Source organism: Grampus griseus, assembly GCF_964374135.1.
Source record: "Grampus griseus genome assembly, chromosome: 16".
Classification (NCBI taxonomy): Eukaryota; Metazoa; Chordata; class Mammalia; order Artiodactyla; family Delphinidae; genus Grampus; species Grampus griseus.
In genome coordinates, this window is record NC_139010.1 from 3,726,447 (window position 1) to 3,745,486 (window position 19,040).

At 41.2% G+C, this 19,040-nt stretch overlaps 2 protein-coding genes across 4 annotated transcripts in view; both read right to left on the reverse strand.

Moving 5' to 3' along the window:
* Nucleotides 1-9,421, reverse strand: part of NUP133 (nucleoporin 133) — a 57,258-nt gene extending 47,837 nt beyond the window's left edge. For both annotated transcript variants that reach the window (XM_082674077.1, XM_082674076.1), the window contains exons 1-3: nucleotides 9,156-9,421; nucleotides 7,378-7,496; nucleotides 4,700-4,803 (exon numbers count right to left, since the gene is read on the reverse strand). In XM_082674077.1, the coding sequence (XP_082530203.1) occupies nucleotides 4,700-4,803; nucleotides 7,378-7,496; nucleotides 9,156-9,337 (405 nt within the window). In that variant the 5' untranslated portion in view covers nucleotides 9,338-9,421. The remainder of the gene's footprint in view (nucleotides 1-4,699; nucleotides 4,804-7,377; nucleotides 7,497-9,155) is intronic.
* A 6,569-nt stretch (nucleotides 9,422-15,990) lies between these two features.
* Nucleotides 15,991-19,040, reverse strand: part of ABCB10 (ATP binding cassette subfamily B member 10) — a gene marked incomplete at its 5' end in the record, with an annotated part of 32,565 nt that continues 29,515 nt past the window's right edge. The window contains 3 exons of one of the 2 annotated variants that reach the window (XM_082674030.1): nucleotides 15,991-16,548; nucleotides 17,727-17,972; nucleotides 18,439-18,473. In XM_082674030.1, the coding sequence (XP_082530156.1) occupies nucleotides 17,741-17,972; nucleotides 18,439-18,473 (267 nt within the window). In that variant the 3' untranslated portion in view covers nucleotides 15,991-16,548; nucleotides 17,727-17,740. Of the gene's footprint in view, nucleotides 17,973-18,438; nucleotides 18,474-19,040 lie in introns of both variants that reach the window. The other variant, XM_082674029.1, reaches the window with a different exon arrangement.

The window sequence follows — 19,040 nt, forward strand, 5'->3', positions numbered from 1 at the left end:
ACATATAGGCCTTCTAGATGTGAAGAGGTTGCCGACGTATGATAGAGTTAAAGTCACATGTCTTGTAAATGCCTATTTGTTTCTTTAAAAAAACCGTAGAAAAGAAATGTCTTCTAGAAATGACTTTTCGAAATGGAGTTGTTTGACCGCCTCTAGAGGCGACATCAGGAGCCACAAAGGACCACGTTTGTTCACTGGGTTAGAGGACATGGAATGGAAGACGTTGAGGAGGAAGAAAAGAAGGTTCTGTGCCAGACTGGTCACAGAAGACATTTGCATATTAGAACCATTGGTTTGTGTGTGCATTTTACTCCTTACTACTGTATGTGTAGTTGACAATAAGTACTTTTTTGAAATATCTAGTCTTTCTAGATCTTCTAAAGTGTCTGATATATGTTCAAAGTAGAGGTAGTAAAAAGACATTTTGTAAATATCTTTTTGTTAAAATTCGTATGAAATGTTGTTTTGGGGGGAGGGGTGGCCAAACCACCTTTTTGAACAGTAGGCAGTATGCACTGTGTTTGTGCACTGGTTCAAGGTCGCGGGGAGGAGAAGGAAGTGCAAAGAGATCTCTGCCAGTGTGTTTACAGTGAGGCAAGATTAACTATTGTCTTTTTTATGTTCCTGCATTTTGTTTCACTTTGCTGTGTATATAGTGTATATAATGGACAAATGAGTCCTAATTTACAACATCTAGTCTTTCTAGATGTTAAAGAGGTTGCCAGTGTATGACAAAAATAGAGTTAGTAAATAATACATTTTGTGTTAAAATTTATAGGAAAGACTGTCTTCTGAAAACTTGAGCATTATAGCCCTCTGGGTTGGTGGAGGGGGGAGAGAGAGAAGGGGATTGGTCTTAGAATGGCTAGAATGCTGGTATTTTGAAGACAGTTTCAGATTATAACTGTTACATGTGTGCAGTTCATTCAGTACTGCTCTGTATATAGTGGACAAATTAAGTCCTTATTTGAAACATCTAGTCCATCTAGATGTTTAGAAGTGCCCAACGTATGTTAGATGTAGAGGTAGTAAACTATCACTTTGTAAATAACTTTTTGCTAAAATTCACAGGAAGCACTGTCTTTGGGAATGTTAAATGTTAAACCACCTCTCTGAGCAGTATACTATTTTCTATACTTGTTCAGTGGTTTGGAGGAGGGAGGGAAAGAATTGCAAAAGGTAATATGCTAGTGTGTTCATACCTGGGCATTTTCAGACAAAACCATTTTTTGTATGTTCATTTTGTTTTGCTGTGTATATCGTGTATATAATGGATAAATTGAGTCCTAGTTTTGCAACATCTAGTCTCTAGATGTTAAAGGGGTTGCCAGTGTATGACAAAGTAGTAAAATGAGCACATTTTGTATACTTTATTGAAATTCATAGGAAAGCTTGTCTTCTGTAAATGACTTTTGGATATGAATTTGTTCAACCACCTCTAAGCATTACATATGCATGTACTTGTCCACTGGATTGGCGGTGGAGAGAAGGAAGTGAGGGAGGAAATGGTTCAGGCCAAAATGGTCATATTTAGAAGACACCTCAGATTATAACCATTGTTACATGTGTGCAATTTTATTTAACAGTGCTGTGTACATAGTGGACAAGTAAGTTCTTATATGAAATATCTATTCTTTCTAGATGTTTAGAAGTGCTTGATGTATTTAAAAGTAATTTTAGTAGAATAATGCTTCTTGTAAATAGCTTTTAAAAACTGATGGGAAATACTGTCTTTGGAAATGGAATTGTTAAACCTCCTCTCTGAACAGTATACTCTGTGCTTGTTCATTGGGTTTAGGGAGGTGGGAGGGAAGATTGCAAAAGATGTTTTGCTAGCAGGTACTAGGACATTTCAACTTATCCATTGCTCTATATGTTACATGCATTTTATTTAACTTTACTGTATATATTTTGTATATACTGGACCAATGGGTCCCAATTTTATAATATCTAGTCTCTAGATATTAGGTTGTCAATGTATGACAAAAGTAGAGTTAGTAAACTAACACATTTTGTACACTTTGTGTTAAAATTCATTGAAAGGCCGTCTTCTGAAAAGGGCCTTTGGAAGTGAAATTGTAAATCACATCTAAGTGACACCTGTGCCTGTACTTGCCCAATGTTGGATGGATGGCAGAAAGGAGGTACTGGGAGAAATGAAGTGTTCTAGATTAGAATGTTCCTATGTAGAAGACAATTTCAGATCTAACCATTGTTACACGTGTGTAGTTTATTCAACACTACTGCGTATACAGTGGACAAACTTTAGTCCTTATTTGAAACATCTAGTCTTTCTAGATGTTTAGAAGTGCACAAAGTATGTTAAAAGTAGAGGTAGTGAAGTAACATATTCTGTAGATATACCCTTTTGTTAAAATTCATATGAACTACTGTCTTTTAGAAATGGAGTGATCAAAATGATCAAACCACCTCTCTGAGCAGTACACATTATTTTATTTGTGCTGGTTCAGGGAGAAAGAAGAAGGTGTAAAGGGCTTTATACCAAGACTAACCATTGTCTGGTGTGTCTCTGCGTTTTGTTTTACTTGGCTGTGTACATAGCGTACATAAAGGACAGAGGGTCCAAATTTACAACATCTAGTCTTCCTAGATGTTAAAGAGGTTGCCGGTGTATGACAAAAATAGCTGACAAATACATTGTGTACACTTTGTGTTAAAATTCATAGGAAAGACTTCTGAAAACAACTGGAGGAAGTAAAATTGTTAAAATCCCCTCTAAGCATTACAGATGCTTATTATTCTTGTCCACTGGGTTGATAGAGATGAGAAGGGGAAGCTTCTAGGCCAGTGTTCCTGTTTAGGAGACACTTTGTGACTATAGCCTTTGTGTGCAGTTTCTTCAGTGTTACTACGTGTATACATAGTGGACAAACTTAAATCTGGATTTGAAACATCTAATCTTTCTAGATGTGTAAAAGTGCACAACATATGTTGAAAGTAGAGAGTTAAAAGTAACACCTTTTAAGTATTGTTTTCTGTTAATTCATAGGAATGGTTGTATTGGGGGAGTGGAAATTGTTAAACTTGAGTCTTGGAGAGTGAGCTGACTATTCACTGGGTAGTGGGAAGGCGGGAGCGGACAGGGAAGGAAGTACAGAGAAGGGATCTGTGCCCATGAGTCTTTAGACAAGTTCAGATTGTCTAACCATTGTTCTATTTGTGTGTTTTAGTTAATATTGCTGTGTATTAAAGAATGAGCAAGTCCTAATGCCCAAAGTATATTAAAAGTAGAGGTAGTATAATAACCCCTTAATAAATGCCCTTTTGTTGGTTTTTAGGAAGGGCTGTGTCTTCTGGGAGCGTCTATGTTAATCCACCTCTTGGAGCTAGATATAGTCCTGTACTTAGTCGCTGATATGCTGGAGGAGGGGTAAGAGGAAGGGTGAAGGGAAGGGCTCTTAGCTAGTATCTCCATATCTAGAAGACAGTTTTAGGTTATAACCATAGGTCTAAATGTGCATTTTTGTAAAGTACCAATGGTTACTATGGACAAGGTTCATTCATTATTTTGCAACATCTAGGCTTTTTAGGAGTCCTGAGGTGACAATGTATGATAAAAAGTAGAGCTAGCGAATTAACCAATTTGTAAATATCTTTGTTATAATTGGTAAAAAAGTAGCATCTTGGACATGGAATTGTTAAACCATTTGAGAAATGTACACCAGGACTTGTTCATTAGGTTGGCAGCAGAGGGGCAGAAGGAAGTATAAAAGGGAGGGAAGTATGTGGATGTGTTCCTTTTTATATTTTGATGATAACCATTGATGTGTGTGCATCTCTTAGCTGTACTATAGGAATACATTGTTAAGTAATTTAGCAGAAATATACCTCCTTGCTAATACTTTAATAGTTTAGATCAGATAATGAATTCTCTTAAAAGCATTATACTTTGGGTACTCTGTTGCTTTATGTCTCATTTTTAATTGAACGTTAAGGGAATGTAGTATTTTAATCATAACTCTGCCAATATCTTTATCTAGAGGCCTGTTGCCATTTTTGTCTTTTCTGAAGTTTTTGTCGCCAAGAAAGGATTACATTTTTTTCCCTTCCAGATTGAGTTGGTGTAGTGTATTTTTGGTTATCAAAATACTCATAGCTCTGGGACTTTGAAATGGTAAATATTCACGATGTATGAAAAAGCATGATACATAACTGTATGATCTTAATTACATAAAAATGGATGCTTAGTTGTGTTGAAATACACAAACGAGACCTAGAAGGACACATCAAATGGTAAACTGCTTGTGATGATGGATGACTTTGTATTTCGCTTCTTGTGTTCTTTGGTGTCCTATTATGCACATGTTAACTTTTAAGAAATAAATGTTATTTTGAAAACCTTAAAAAAAATAAATAAACTCAGTTCATCAGCTTATGTGGATGGCTTTTAGTCTTAGACTTCATTAGACAGAGTGACTAGCATGACATTCATTAAAAACTTCCATGTCTCTAATTTTATTAAATGTAAATAAGATGGATCTTGCTTAAAATCATGATAAGGGGAGAAACTTTTTTGAAATGATATGCTCAGTATTTCATATTGCTGTGAAAATGCAAATCTATAATGCTTGAGTAGATTCAAATTATGGTCCTCCAACAACTCTAAAAATTTAGGGTAAAAATTCAGAGCCAATCAGGAATCCTCTCCTCTCTTTCCAGCTCTCTAAAGAACCATTACCTTGGTAATAGGTGACAGAGCAATCTTCCAAATAATGAGTTTCTCTTTGCAGACCAGACAAGCCCATCCACCTTCATCTATGTGAACAGTCAGCTGATCGTCAACTGAAGAAAAAAAATGAGGTACGTAATTAATCTTAAAGTATGAATAAGAAAAACTTAAAACTTCCTCACACCAAAATCTTCTTCATTGGCACCATCTTCACCTAAAAAAGTAATCAGCACACACACACGAGGTTAACTCCCAACAAAAAATACTCTTGAATAATTCAAGAGTTATTAATATCTGAAACAAGAGATCCATTTAACTTTGACAACTACTTTTAGAAATATATCTAAAGGCAAAAAGTATATTTTGGGCCTAGGTTTAATATTTCTTAAGTTTTGTTAGAGACAGATATCTTACTTTTTATAATATTATATTTAGTAACATTCATAATTTTGATAAAGCAACACAAGTAATAAACCTCATTAAATATATAAAATATTTCAAGGAAAAATCACGTTCCTTCAAAAGAACAAGATTTTCAAATAAGAGCTCTCTGAAAGTATGATAAATTACTTAATTATATGGTGACCTAAAGGGTTACATTCCGTATTAAGTGACAAAACTAAATTAGTATACAGTAGTCACTCCTCATCCTCAGTTTCCATGGTATCAGTTACCCGTGGTCAACTGCAGTCCAAAATATTAAATGGAAAATTCCAGAAATAACACTTCTTAAGTTTGTGATGAAATCTTACACTGTCCTGATGTCCTGATGGGGAGGTGAATCATTCCTTTGCCACCCGGCCATTAGCCAATTATAGTCGTAGTGCAGGTTATCAGAGTCACTGTTGCGGTATCGCGGTCCCTGTGTTGAAGTAACCCTATTTTACTTAAACATGGCTGAAAGCACAGAGAAGTGACGCTGGCAACTTGGACATTCTCTTACTGTGCCTAATTTATAAATTACACTTTATCACAGGTATGTACGTCCAGGAAAAAATACAGTACACACAGGGTCTGGTGCATCCCCTGGGGGTCTTGGAACATACGCCTGTGGATAAGGGAGACTGCTCTATTGCTGTTGTACATGCTGTTGTTACATGTGGTAAACCTGAGTAAATGTATTAGCGGCCCTAGAAATTTAATTAATGTGAGCTTTGCTCTTCGTTTAGAGTCAGGGTAGGGCTTCCCTGGTGGCGCAGTGGTTGAGAGTCCGCCTGCCAATGCAGGGGACACGGGTTCATGCCCCGATCCGGGAGGATCCCACATGCCGCGGAGCGGCTGGGCCCGTGAGCCATGGCCGCTGGGCCTGCGCGTCCGGAGCCTGTGCTCCGCAACAGGAGAGGCCACAACGGTGAGAGGCCCGCGTACCGCAAAAAAAATAAATAAATAAAACTAAAGTCAGGGTAGAGGGGCAAAATAAAAGGCATCAATAATGTACAAGCTAAAATACCACATCATACCTAGGTTAAGGGTGGGCTTTTTGCTGAACTGGAGTATCTGCTCCGTATTTTCTTTTCCTGAAAGCACTACAGCAGCTCCAAATCCTCCACTGGTGAACCCTCGAGGACGCTAACACAGCACACCAACTGACTAGCACTTGGAAGTTTCCACGTGAGGACGAGCTCCTCTCAAGTTTACACACGCTTCAATTTACACACCCTGCTTTCTGGAGACTCTCTCCTCTGAGGCTGTGTACTATTTGTTATTAACATGATCTGGTGGCAGGAACCAGGAGTGTGTCAAAAGGTTTAAATGCAATTTCAGCTGAAATTTTTAGACAGGAAAAGAAAATATATATTTAAAATAGGAACAATGCATGACAGAGGTTCATGGAAGTTTCGCTGCCTGAAAATAACTGGACCTGAAGCTCCCATGGACTTACTGGCAAGATGTGCCGGTTCAAGTTGATGAGAAATATTCCTTCTTGTTGAACGGAGTACTTTAAACTTTTGTGCCTGTCATTCACAGTATGAAATCCATTTTACATCATGATGCATTCATACACAATTTTAATAAAACGAAATGAGAAGCACTCTGATATTTTGCAATCTATTTTACTTCATTTTTTAAAAAAATGCTGGTCATGAACCACTAAACTGATTTCAGTCACTACCTGCAGTCTCAAAAACACTGTTCCAGGAAATCACAGGATGCTCTGAACTTTGCTCTTCTAGTCACCCCAACTCATCCTTAACGGTGTCTTTCTAAAGCTTGTGTTGGCTGCACCACCCACACTTCCACTCTAATTGTCTGCCAGGAGAATCTTCTAATGGTGCACCAAACTGATAACATAAATTTGTGCATACAGCCTCTAGGGTACTACATAGGATCCAGAAATGGAGGTAAAACTTGATTCTACTGAATTATTAAACCCAGTAATGTGAGGCAGTAGTTTTTTGGATTTTATTTAAAAAGCATATACTCATATACTCAATCAACTTTTGAAATTGGACTAACTTTTGCATATACAGTATGTACAACCATAAACACTTATTTTGATTGTGCTAAAATGAACTCATTCTGCTTCCCAAATTTATATTTCTCAATTACAATGAAAAACCAAATAAGCCACTATTTCTCTCCACTGAAGTGAAGGTATACCAGAGCACGCACAAATTTCAATCTCCATGCCAGACCTAGGCTTCATTTTGCATTGCTAACAGAGACAAATGGAAAATGATACCCACCGTCAGCCAATGTTAAGGCTTCCATGACTTTAACAGGGAGAGAAGATCCAAATGTTTTCACATCATAGTTCACAGACTCAGTTATGGAGTGGTGTGGGAATATTCGTGTAGGTGTTCCTCTAAAGAAACGGGACCATATTATTTCACTCATAACTTAAAAATTTCCATTATTCATTATAATTTTTATGTATATATTTTCGCAATAAAGAGAAAATCTCTGATAAACAAGAAGAAAGATGAAGTATAACAGTGAAAAAACTCTGGCTCATATATACTGTGTTATTAAATTTATTTTTCATTAAAAAAAAAGACTGACAGGATTTAGGAAAACTTGGTTTCAGACTTTCATGCTCTAGTAATTAGATGCATGATCTACTCACTTAAACTCTTTATAACTCTGCCTCCTTAGCTGTGAAATAAGAAGGCTGGACTAGATCAGTGTTTTTCAAATTATGGGTCTCAATCAACATTTTTAAAAAACGAAATAGAATATAGAGTTTATCATACTCTGTGGTCAAAAATGTTTTACAAACATTGGGTTAGATTATCTTTAAGCTCTCATCAGATACAGAATTATAAGAATCTACCAGATTTATACAATCAAAATCAAGAAATTAAATAGGGTCGTGAGTATCTGCTGCTACCTGGTCTTCGATAACAGATACAGCAGTAGAAATTATATTTCCTTCTCCCCTTCTTCTTAACATTCAGAAAACCAGTGTAAATTTATTAGTATAAAAGTTATTCTACCTCTTATCACAGGATTAACTGAGGAGATGCAGAGTGACTGAGAGCATTGTTTCTTACAAAGTATTATAACAAAGGTTTTTCCTTTCAATGATTACCGAAAGATAAGAAGAAATAAAAAAAAAAGAAAACCAAGTATGACTTTTATTCACTGACTTTTCTCAAAAGGAGTAGAAAACAATCACAAGATTACCATTTGAAGAGCACTTTACAAAACGCAAAAGGATACAAGGTATTCTTTAAAAATCATTTCTCCTTTAAAGTATTGCAAACTTCTATAGATAAATTTTAACTATAAGTTCAAGATCCAGTATCACCGTCTTTTTGCAGGGGAAAATTCATTTTTGATAGATGAATTCAAAAGAAACCACTCAAGACACATGTTAGCTTCTTCTAAAATTCTAGTTTAATTATGAAAAGGGAGATGCAGACCACGGTTTCACGAGTGACGTGAACTGGTGTGCCACGCTTTTATTTGGTAACAAAACTACTAGTCTTATCGCATTGCTTATGGAAAGCCTTTTCCCTATTAATTTGGCTACAAAGCTAACTTCTGTAGCTAAAATCCCTTTAATTATCCACCAGCGGATATTAAGGACAGTTAGTATGTTAAGCACATATAATGATTTTCCAGGGTTTGAGGTCCTCACTCGCCACTTTACATCTGCATGGTGGCATTTCATACTGACTCCTCGCAGGCTCTGGTCAGGTATCATTATCGCCATTTCGCAGACGAAGAGATCATGAGTGACCTACACCAGATCACAGGGGTACTAAGAGTGAGGCGGGTAACCACTGATTCTAATCCAATGTGTTCTTCACCTCTACACAAAGGTAATTCCATGCAAAGTGCATGATGCGAAGACTCAATTGATAAATTAAAGCGAGACTAAAATAACACACAAGGATGCAAGGGTGACAGAGGTCTCTTCTCCCAATACACTGGCGTCCCGCGCCGTCCCCGGTTCTGGTGGCTTCTGGAGGCCCGTGAGCCTGTGAGTCGCCAAACCAAACCCGGGACGATCACTCACCGCGAGCTCAGCGAGCTACGACGGCCGGCCGGCGAGAAGAGCACCGGAGAGCTGAGCGAAGACCCCAGGGCCAAACCCTTCCTGCTGGTCGCCCGGGGCGTGGAGCCCGGCCCGACTCCGCCCAGCGGGCCCCTTCGAGCCCCGGGCCCCGGGGTCCGCGGAGAGGAGACGGCCGGGAACATGACGCAAGGGAGAGGCTACAGAGAGCGCACGTTCAACCGTGGAGCTGAGGCTCGGGCAGCGCGCGAAGCTTGAACACCTGAGGGGAGGGGGAGAGCGTGGTGAAGACGTCAAAGCGCAGCGCCAGGCCACGGGGCGCGCTGTGATGACGCCAAAGCGCCGCGCCAAGGCGCGGGGCGTGGTCGGGAAGTCAGGAGAAACCGGGAAGGAGGGGGTGGGCTGGTGACGTCGAGCCACGGGGCGTGGTCAAGGCGGCGGCCCCTAGAGGGGGAGAGGGTCTGTGTGCACGTGGACCCGTCCTGGAGCGGCGAGAATCCGGAGTTTCCAGGGAAGTGAAGCAGCAAAAGCAGGTGCCCTTCTCCAGTCCGGCGGGTGGGGGTGGCCCTCCAGCAACCGGAACGCAAAGCCTCTGCACGCTGGTCCTTCCTGAGCCTCTCGGGAAATGAGTTCTTCCCTGGTCCAAGCTGAGAAGGGAGGAAAAGTGTTAAATCTGACACTGGGTTTCACACTCAGTGTTTTAGATGTTATTCTTTAGGTTTGTCATTTCCCATTCACGTTGGTGACGCCACAAGTCCGTATCGCTAACCAGATCCTGCTCAAAAACCACAGGCTTCTGACAGCCGCCTAGTGGACGCTTTCACCTGGAAGTCCTGCAGACCCCTCACAATTCAGTCGTTAAAAGCTGGTTTCACGATTTCATTAGGACCCCTATCTTACTACCACCTCTGCCACATTTGGTAAAACTGGGCAGTTGGCCAAGGCAAAAGGAAGAGCTCTGGGCTTCCCTGGTGGCGCAGTGGTTGAGAGTCCGCCTGCTGATGCAGGGGACACGGGTTCGCGCCCCGGTCCGGGAAGATCCCACATGCCGTGGACTGGCTAGGCCCGTGAGCCGTGGCCGCTGAGCCTGCGCGTCCGGAGCCTGTGCTCCGCAACGGGAGAAGCCACAACAGTGAGAGGCTCGCGTACCGGAAAAAAAAAAAAAAAAAAAAAAGGAAGAGCTCTGTCCTAGGGTCATTCTTCACACTCTCCTCCACTGTGACACCTGGGACATTGTACTGAGCATCTGTAGTAGAAACCACATCTGCACTGCCTCTGCCTTGGTTCACGTGTTCACCTTTTCCCTCTCTTGTAGACTTTCACCTCTTTTTTGAGTCTCCGTGCCTCTGTGTAGTCTTACAACACTGTCCTCCCATGCTGCCAGCTGATAAATGGAATATTGCCTGTCGTATCAGTAAACAGAGAATGTCAGTCATCAGCGATTGCAGCCACAGCTGATGGTGAGCTGAGGCGCCTTGAGGAAACTCAGGATATTAAAACACAGGATGCTGGCCCCAGATAGCTGAGGTGCATATCAAAGGAATGATTTCGGTGAGCCCAGACTCTTGCATCTTCCCATACATAGAAAAATACTAAATTCCATAACTTGACATACCTGGTTTTCTTTAACAGTAATATTTTGACATTCAGACTACCTGCCCTTTGTTGCAAAACCTCTATATATCCTGGCTCCCCCCCCCCCACCTCCTTGGAGCAGTTCTCTCAGGGTTAGTTGAGATGCTGCCTCCTGGGCTTGAAGTCCTAAAAATTCCTGCCAAATAAAACACAACTCTCAACTTTCAGGTTGTGAATATATATTTTTAATTGACACCGCTTAACAAACTAAGGAAAACCAGAAGCTGCTCTTGGGCTTCTAAATGCTCTGGCTGATCGTTGCCCAAAGGTAATTTGCTAAGCTCCCTTGCAGGGTCCTTTGTGATATAACTCTGGCTGGCTTTTCTGTCCCTAACCCACACCCCCCTGCATTGCCCTTGCACATGTGTCTTTTGCCTGGAATGCCTTCCCTCCCCCTTTGCCCACAAGCGTCTGCCTCTTACATCATCTTACTTCAGTGCTGCCTTCTCGGTGCAGCCTTCCACAGGACTAGGCATCCCTTTATCGTCTGCCCGCTGTGCTCCTACGTAGAGGCTATAATATTTTTACACTGCATGACAGTTGTTTACATAACCCTCTCTCACTTAGCTCCTTTTGAATGCCTTAACAGCTGTTCCCTTTGTGCACACCATAACAGGTACATAGACTTTCATTAAATATTTGTTGAAATAAGGGAATGGTTAAGTAAACACTGGCATATGATGTGGGAGACCACAATGTGGATGTCAGGTGTTGGCACTTCCCCTGGGAAGCCATTCTTTTGTGCACGTTATAGCATCAGGACAGTCACTCAAAGGTTATATAGGCAAGCTGCTTTGCTCTTTCTTCCCCTTAGATTTATAACCCAACTTTGCACCTCATCTTTGAGTCTTATAGCTTTTATAGCCCCGTGCATTCCCCTCTTGTTTCATTCTTACCAGGGGGATGAGAGTAGTCGTGGCTGAGTGGGTATTGGTGGGATAAATCTGTTCTTGGGCTTTGTGGGTCTGGTTAGTGGTTTGTCCACCAGCCAGTTATAAAAGTTGCTATTTGCAGGGGCTGAAACGACTCGCCAGCACCTTTGTGCTCAAAGGAACTTCCCTGGAGCCCAGATGTATGACTAAGGAAGGATGGCAAATAGACAGTCACTCATTCATTCTGGATTTATTGAGTACCCACCGCGTGCCAGACTATGCGCTAAGTGCTGAGGTTTATGACTGTAAACAAAGCAGCCATGGGCCCTGCCCTCGTGGAGTCACAGGCCAGTGAGAAGGACGGATACTGAACAAATGGACACAACTTATTTACGCAACTACAAGTTGAGATGTGTACTATGAAAGAAAAGAGCAGGGTGTCTGACAAGAGAATGACTGGGGTACCTGATTTTGGAAGAATCTACAAGGCCTCTGAGAGAAAAGGCCGTCTATGCTGAGACGTGCCGTCAGCCAGGCAAAGAAGAGGAGGAAGAGTGTTTGAAGCAGTGGATCCTCAGGCAGAGGTCCTGAAGCAGCAAAGAGCGTGGTGCATTCCAGGGACTTCAGACAAACCAACCAACAACAAGTGAGTAAAAGTAGAGGAGACTGGAGAAATGAGGGTCCAGGAAGGGCCTTGTAAACTCTATCAGACAAGATCCCAGAGGAAATAGATAGCACCCTCAAGCTGGGTAGAGAGTTTAATAAAGGACTGTTAGGGGAGCTTCCCCGGTGGCGCAGTTGTTAAGAGTCCACCTGCCAATTCAGGGGACGCGGGTTTGAGCTTCGGTCCAGGAAGATCCCACATGCCACGGAGTAGCTGAGCCCGTGCACCACAACTACTGAGCCCTCATGCCACAACTACTGAAGCCTGAGTGCCTAGAGCCCATGCTCCACAACAAGAGAAGCCACCACAGTGAGTAGCCCATGCACTGCAAAGAAGAGGAGCCCCTGCTCACCGCAACTAGAGAAAGCCCGTGCACAGCAACAAAGACCCAACGCAGCCCAAAATAAAATAAATATATAAAATTTTAAAAGAGGACTATTAGGGATTGTGTAAAGCCCTGAGGCTCCTAACAGCAGATGGGCCAAGAAAGGAAGTGGTCACCAGAACCTGAGAAATAGGGCCACCTGCCAGAGCCGTAGCCTTGGGTCAGGAGATGCAGCAACTCATGGCAACCCGGAAGGAAGGGGACTGGGAGTGTTCGTACTGTGACCTCAGTGCAGGGAGGCCAGGGTGTGAGGGAGGAGGACACGAGGACAGTCTGTGGAGGCCGGCCTCCCAGAGGATAGAGTGGAGAAGGCACGTGGAACAGAAGACATCACATACACCTTGGGGCAGCCGAGGGCTTCTCTATCCCTGCCCAGTGCTGCCATTTCCCTGTTTATCCTTCTACCTCATTTAAGCTAGTGCAGCCACTTACTCTAGAAATCCAGAATGAAGGGTAGTGTAGTGCAGTGGCTCTCCAGCCTAAGTGGGCACCAGCAGCACCTGGAGGCTGGCTAAGCTACACGGCTGAGCCCCATCTCGGTGTCGGACTCGTTGGGCTGAGACTTGAGAGTCTGCATTTCTAACAATTTGCATTCCCAAGTGTTATTTTTTTTTAACATCTTTATTGGGGTATAATTGCTTTACAATGGTCTGTTAGTTTCTGCTTTATAACAAAGTGAATCAGTTATATATATACATATGTTCCCAAATCTCCCCCGTCTTGTGTCTCCCACCCTCCCTATCCCACCCCTCTAGGTGGTCACAAAGCACCGAGCTGATCTCCCTGTGCTATGCAGCTGCTTCCCACTAGCTATCTACCTTACGTTTGGTAGTGTATATATGTCCATGCACTCTCTCGCTTTGTCACAGCTCACCCTTCCCCCTTCCCATATCCTCAAGTCCGTTCTCTAGTAGGTCTGTGTCTTTATTCCAAGTGTTATTGAGACAGCTGTCTTGGGACATTTTGCTAACTACTGTGTAGTAACTGACAAGAGTGTATAGACTCTGGAATTAAATGGGACTTGTTTCAGATCCCGCCTCTGCTGTCTACTATCTGTGTCACTTTTTTGAGCCTCTGATAAACTGCTAATAGTGCCCACTTGTGAGAATTAGAGAACAGAGACACCATTACATTTGTGGATGTCAAAAAACACAAAAAATCTGAAGGAAAAATATTTATAATAAAATAGTAAACTTTAAAGAAAATCAGTAAGAGAAAGTAAGCTACCCCAATAGAAAAAAATGGAAATGTATGAAGGGCATGAAGTAGCACTAAATCAAAGACTAAAAATGACAAAAAACACATGAAAAAGTCTTAAACTTCACTACTAATTAAAGAAATGCAAGTTAAACCACCCATCAGCACTGTTTGCCTGTTGAACCAGCAGGAATGTTTTAAAAAATGAAAATAGCGGGCTTCCCTGGTGGCGCAGTGGTTGAGAGTCCGCCTGCCGATGCAGGGGACACAGATTTGTGCCCCGGTCCGGGAAGATCCCACATGCTGTGGAGCGGCTGGGCCCGTGAGCCATGGCCGCTGAGCCTGCGTGTCCGGAGCCTGTGCTCTGCGACGGGAGAGGCCACAACAGTGAGAGGCCCGCATACCGGTAAAAAAAAAAAAAAAAAGTTTGGTTAAAAATTAGTATGTCCAATATAAGCCCATTTTTGTTTCATTAAGATAAAAAGAAAAATACCCCACAAGTGCAGCATGTGTGTGTGTAAGATTCTCAGCCTAGGTGTGCCTCCCTCTGTCCAACCTTCCTAAAACTCAGCCCATTCTGTTACGACCACACTGATTGATGTGGGACTCATCCCTGCGGTCAACAACAGGGAAGCAGCCAGGAGTATTTCCTGCAGATGTGGTAGAACTATCAGAATTCCATTCTCAGCAACACAGTAATTATGATCCTCTTCAAATGGAAAGGCAGGGGTGCAATGAAGAACTCATCATGGAAATTATCCAGGCCTAGTCATTTCCAAGGCCCCCATCTAGTGGCAATGGAACTTCTTGAGATAACTCTAAATTTCAGCATAGTTTAAACATCCTTCAAGCAGTGAAGACTGTGTGTTGTTTTCCCCAGTGCTGGAGGCTGCAAACTTTTTCTGTCAAGGGCCAGAGAGGAAGAATCTCCAGCTTGCTGTCTGTTGCCCTGAGTATGGCTGTGTTCCAATAAAATTCTACTTATGGACACTGAAATTTGGATTTCATATACCTTTCATGTATTATGAATTTTTTTTAACCATTTAAAACTGTAAAAACCATCCTTAGCTTTGCAGGCCATACAAAACAGGTAGCAGGTCACAGCTTGTGGACCCCTGTGCCAGCCTCATGAGGGAGGTGCAGCCAGCACCTAGCACAGGACCTAACAAAATAGAAGATGCTCCATAAATGTTTACTGAATGGGTTGAATGGCGATTACCAGCTAAGCTCCATGATGCCTCAGACGTAAAAACGTAGAAAAACAAACACCCTCAAACGAACATTTACAATGCAGTTTCCATATACTTCTTTCATTAATATACTTAATGTTTTACAACATTTCTTTTCACTTATTTTCTAACAGCTTTGGCACTTTTATGGAATAAAATGGATTTCCCTGAGTGGAGCCCTACTTTATAAAAGTACATATACAGGGTACGGCCTGTAATGGTTTAATTTGTGATTATTTCCTGGGAACCAGTCAGGTCCAAGGTCAGAGACCTTACACAGAGAGTAGCCTGGGAGAGCAGACAACAGAACACTAAGCTCACTGTGACATTTTATCTTCACGTGGAGACTTTCATGTGATTTAAACTTCTTTTTGCTTATCTTCTAGATCAGCGGTCCCCAACCCCAGGCCACGGCCCCAGGCCACGGACCGCTAGCAGTCCGTGGCCTGTTAGGAACCAGGCCGCACAGCAGGAGGCGAAGGGTGGGTGAGCGAGCGAAGCTTCATCTGTATTTACAGCCGCTCCCCAACGCTCGCGTTACCACCTGAGCTCCGCCTCCTGTCAGATCAGCGGCAGCATTAGATTCTCACAGGAGTGTGAACCCTACTGCGCATGCGAGGGATCTAGGTTACGCACTCCTTATGAGAATCTAATGCTTGGTGATCTGAGGTGGAGCTGAGGTGGTGATGCTAGCGCTGGGGAGCGGCTGCAGATACAGATTATCCTTAGCAGAGAGGTTTGACTGCATAGTAAATCAACTGCTTGCAGACTCATATCAAAACCCTATCAGTGAGTGGCAAGTGACAAGCTGCATCTGTAATAATAATAGAAATAAAGTGCACAATAAATGTAATGTGCTTGAATTTTAATCCATGACATAAAATGTTACCCAAGACACAATTAACACATTGTATAAGAAAATAAAATGTAATGATCAAATTCAATTTTGTAAATATTTCTATGGCACAGAGATTTCCCTCAGATCCAACCTTGTGATTGTATCTTTCTGAGAACTATACCATAGCAGTAAACCATGAAGAAAACAAGTAAAGCTTGTTAAAATTACTGTCACAGATGTACTGTTTACTAATTCAAAGAACACTGAGTTCATTCATTCACTGAACTCATTTTATTCATTAATAAATTCCCTTACGTAGAATAAATGTAATACTCCATGCTTATCGTGAAATAGTGGTTTCTTCCAGTATAATCAGGAAACTAATCAATACTTAGGACACAAGGAAACGTCCATTTGAATCACATCAACATTGTCACTTCTTAGGTTCTGGCATTATCAATGTAGAAAAGCACTTTTTCTTGAGGCAGCAGCAAATTAATGGTGCCGATATGAAATACGACAAACCCAATGGCGTCAGCATTGCTTGAGGAATTTTCAGAATTTAGGTGAATAAAACTATAACCACAAATAAAAGAAAGATGGTTAGTTATGTCCTCTTTTCAGAAGAGTGAAAAGCTCTTAAGCTTTCTTGATCTTCTGCAGAATAGCAAGAACGTATAAGTTTCCTTCAAATGTTTTAAGGTTGAACATTACAGTTATATTAATAATTTTGGAATTTAGCCTCATTGAATGAAATTTCAAAACTAAGTAACTGATAAAAAGCTGTAAAATTTGGCTAGGAATTATAAACTCTTAAAAGATAATTTTCAAGATACATGCCTCAGACAACATAAGTGTAAAATTCATTTTTACATCCTTCTTGATAATACCTGGCTTCCCAAATTCACAGAAACAAATATGTAAATAATGAAATCAGAAGTTCTCATATTCAAAGGATGGGGCCTCTTCCCTTTTCACAACTCATCAGGTTCTTATGTGCCAAAAATGTTGAAAACGCACACATCCAAACACAGTCTCAGCCCAGAGGAACACCATGTCCCTGAACTTTCACACCTCTGAAGAGAGGAGATGGGGAACATACATGATCCCCCCTTGCCATGTGATGTTAACTATTTGTGTGTGTGTGTGTGTGTGTATATATATATATATATATACACACACACATATATATACATATATATATACACACATATATATAGATACATATATACATATATATATATATGTCAGGTTTGCTTTATGAGATTATCAGGATAAAATAAAGGGTTACATTTTCACCTTCTGTTATGCTACCTGGTACAATGATACCCAAAGTAGGTAGAGTACTACCAAGAGATTACACAGTGATTGGTAAAGTGGCCTAAAATAATTAGGCTCTTTATTTATAATTCCCTTTTAAAAGTTGTCATTTGACAATAGCTTCAATTTATAACAGCAGATAAAAGAAAGTGAGGTGCCAGGCTATATTAATCAAAATATTCCAAGATAAAAGTACAAAACCTGAAAATAACTTCAGTGAACTAGACATTTAGAAAGTTACAATTATTAAAACTCTGAATAAAAAGGTCTTGAGAACAGGTCGATCTCAAAACAGTATTTTACAATCTTTGGAAAAAATAGGCAGATCTCAAATAACTTGAAGTATGATTTACAGATTTCATACAGCCTGGGTTTTTAAAAAATGTTTTTCCTGCAGTGCTGCTTTGATGTAAAGTGTCTCATATTAAGTTTACCAATAATTGCTTCTTTATACTGAAATAAAACTCTGTTTATTCATTAATTTCCTGTATATCCCGTCTGGTTTCGAAAGCAGTTCTTCGTGTTTCCCACACTCGGTGATCTTCCCCCGGTCAAGGACAGCTACCATACTGGCATTCTTAATGGTGGACAGACGATGGGCGATGATGAACACCGTCCTTCCTTCCATCAGTCGATCCAGAGCTTGCTGAACGAGGTACTCGTTTTCAGCATCCAGTGCACTGAATAGGAGAGCCCACAGGAAAGCAAAGACGTCAGGGCCACGCACACTGTTCACGCGTGTATTTCCTGGTGCACGTACACTGGCCCCTCATTAGCAGCCAATTTTCACTATGATCAAAATTGCAACTTCTTGGGTCAACTATCTATATTTTATATTATAAAGTTACTATAGAAAAAAGAAGCTTTGGACCCTTGATCTCCATAGAACTACTGCCATGTAAGTTAAAAGCATTTTGCACAGTTGCTGATTGGTGATCAGGGATTCACCACAAATGTCTGAATTGAAACTAGAACCCTCAACTCATGACTCGGCCTGCTCACTGCCTCCCAACTGTCATGATTAATTCAGACCCCGTGACTTTAAAGTGTAAGGCATTCTCAGCCGTATCACTTGAAGTACAGAATAAAAGTTTGTGATAGAGGAAGAATTTGGTTTAATCCAATTACACATTAAGATAGCCTCACCTGGTTGCTTCATCTAGGAGAAGAATTCTGGGATTCTGAAGAAGGAAAAACATTAAAAGGAAAAGAAAACATAATTTTATTAGAAAAACACAAACTCTCAGTAATAAAACGAAATAAAGTGCTGATACGTGATACAACATGGATGACCCTTGAAAACACTCTGCTGAGCGAGAGGAACCAGACACAGAAGTCCACCTCGTGTGCGATTCCACTTAGAGGAAATGTCCACAACAGGCAGCTCTGCAGGGGCAGAGTCGTTACCTGGGACTGGGGTCAATGGGGAAATAGGCAGGGTGGTGTGTGGATGCTATTTTGGGGGTGATGAAAATGTTCTAAAATTGATTATGGTGATGGAGGCACAACTCTGAATACGCTAACGCTGAACTGCACGCGTTCCATGGGTGAACTGTAGAGTGTGTGAATTCTATCACAATAAAGCTGCTACAAAAGAAGAAAAACAAACTCGTAAGTGTCTGAGATCGCATGATCTCACACAGAAACCATGATCACAGTGATCAATGAATCGGATATTCTTCATAGTGCAGCTTTAACCTGCTGGTGAATCAACCAACAGTATGAAGTGGGGCTCTAAAGTGAGTCAC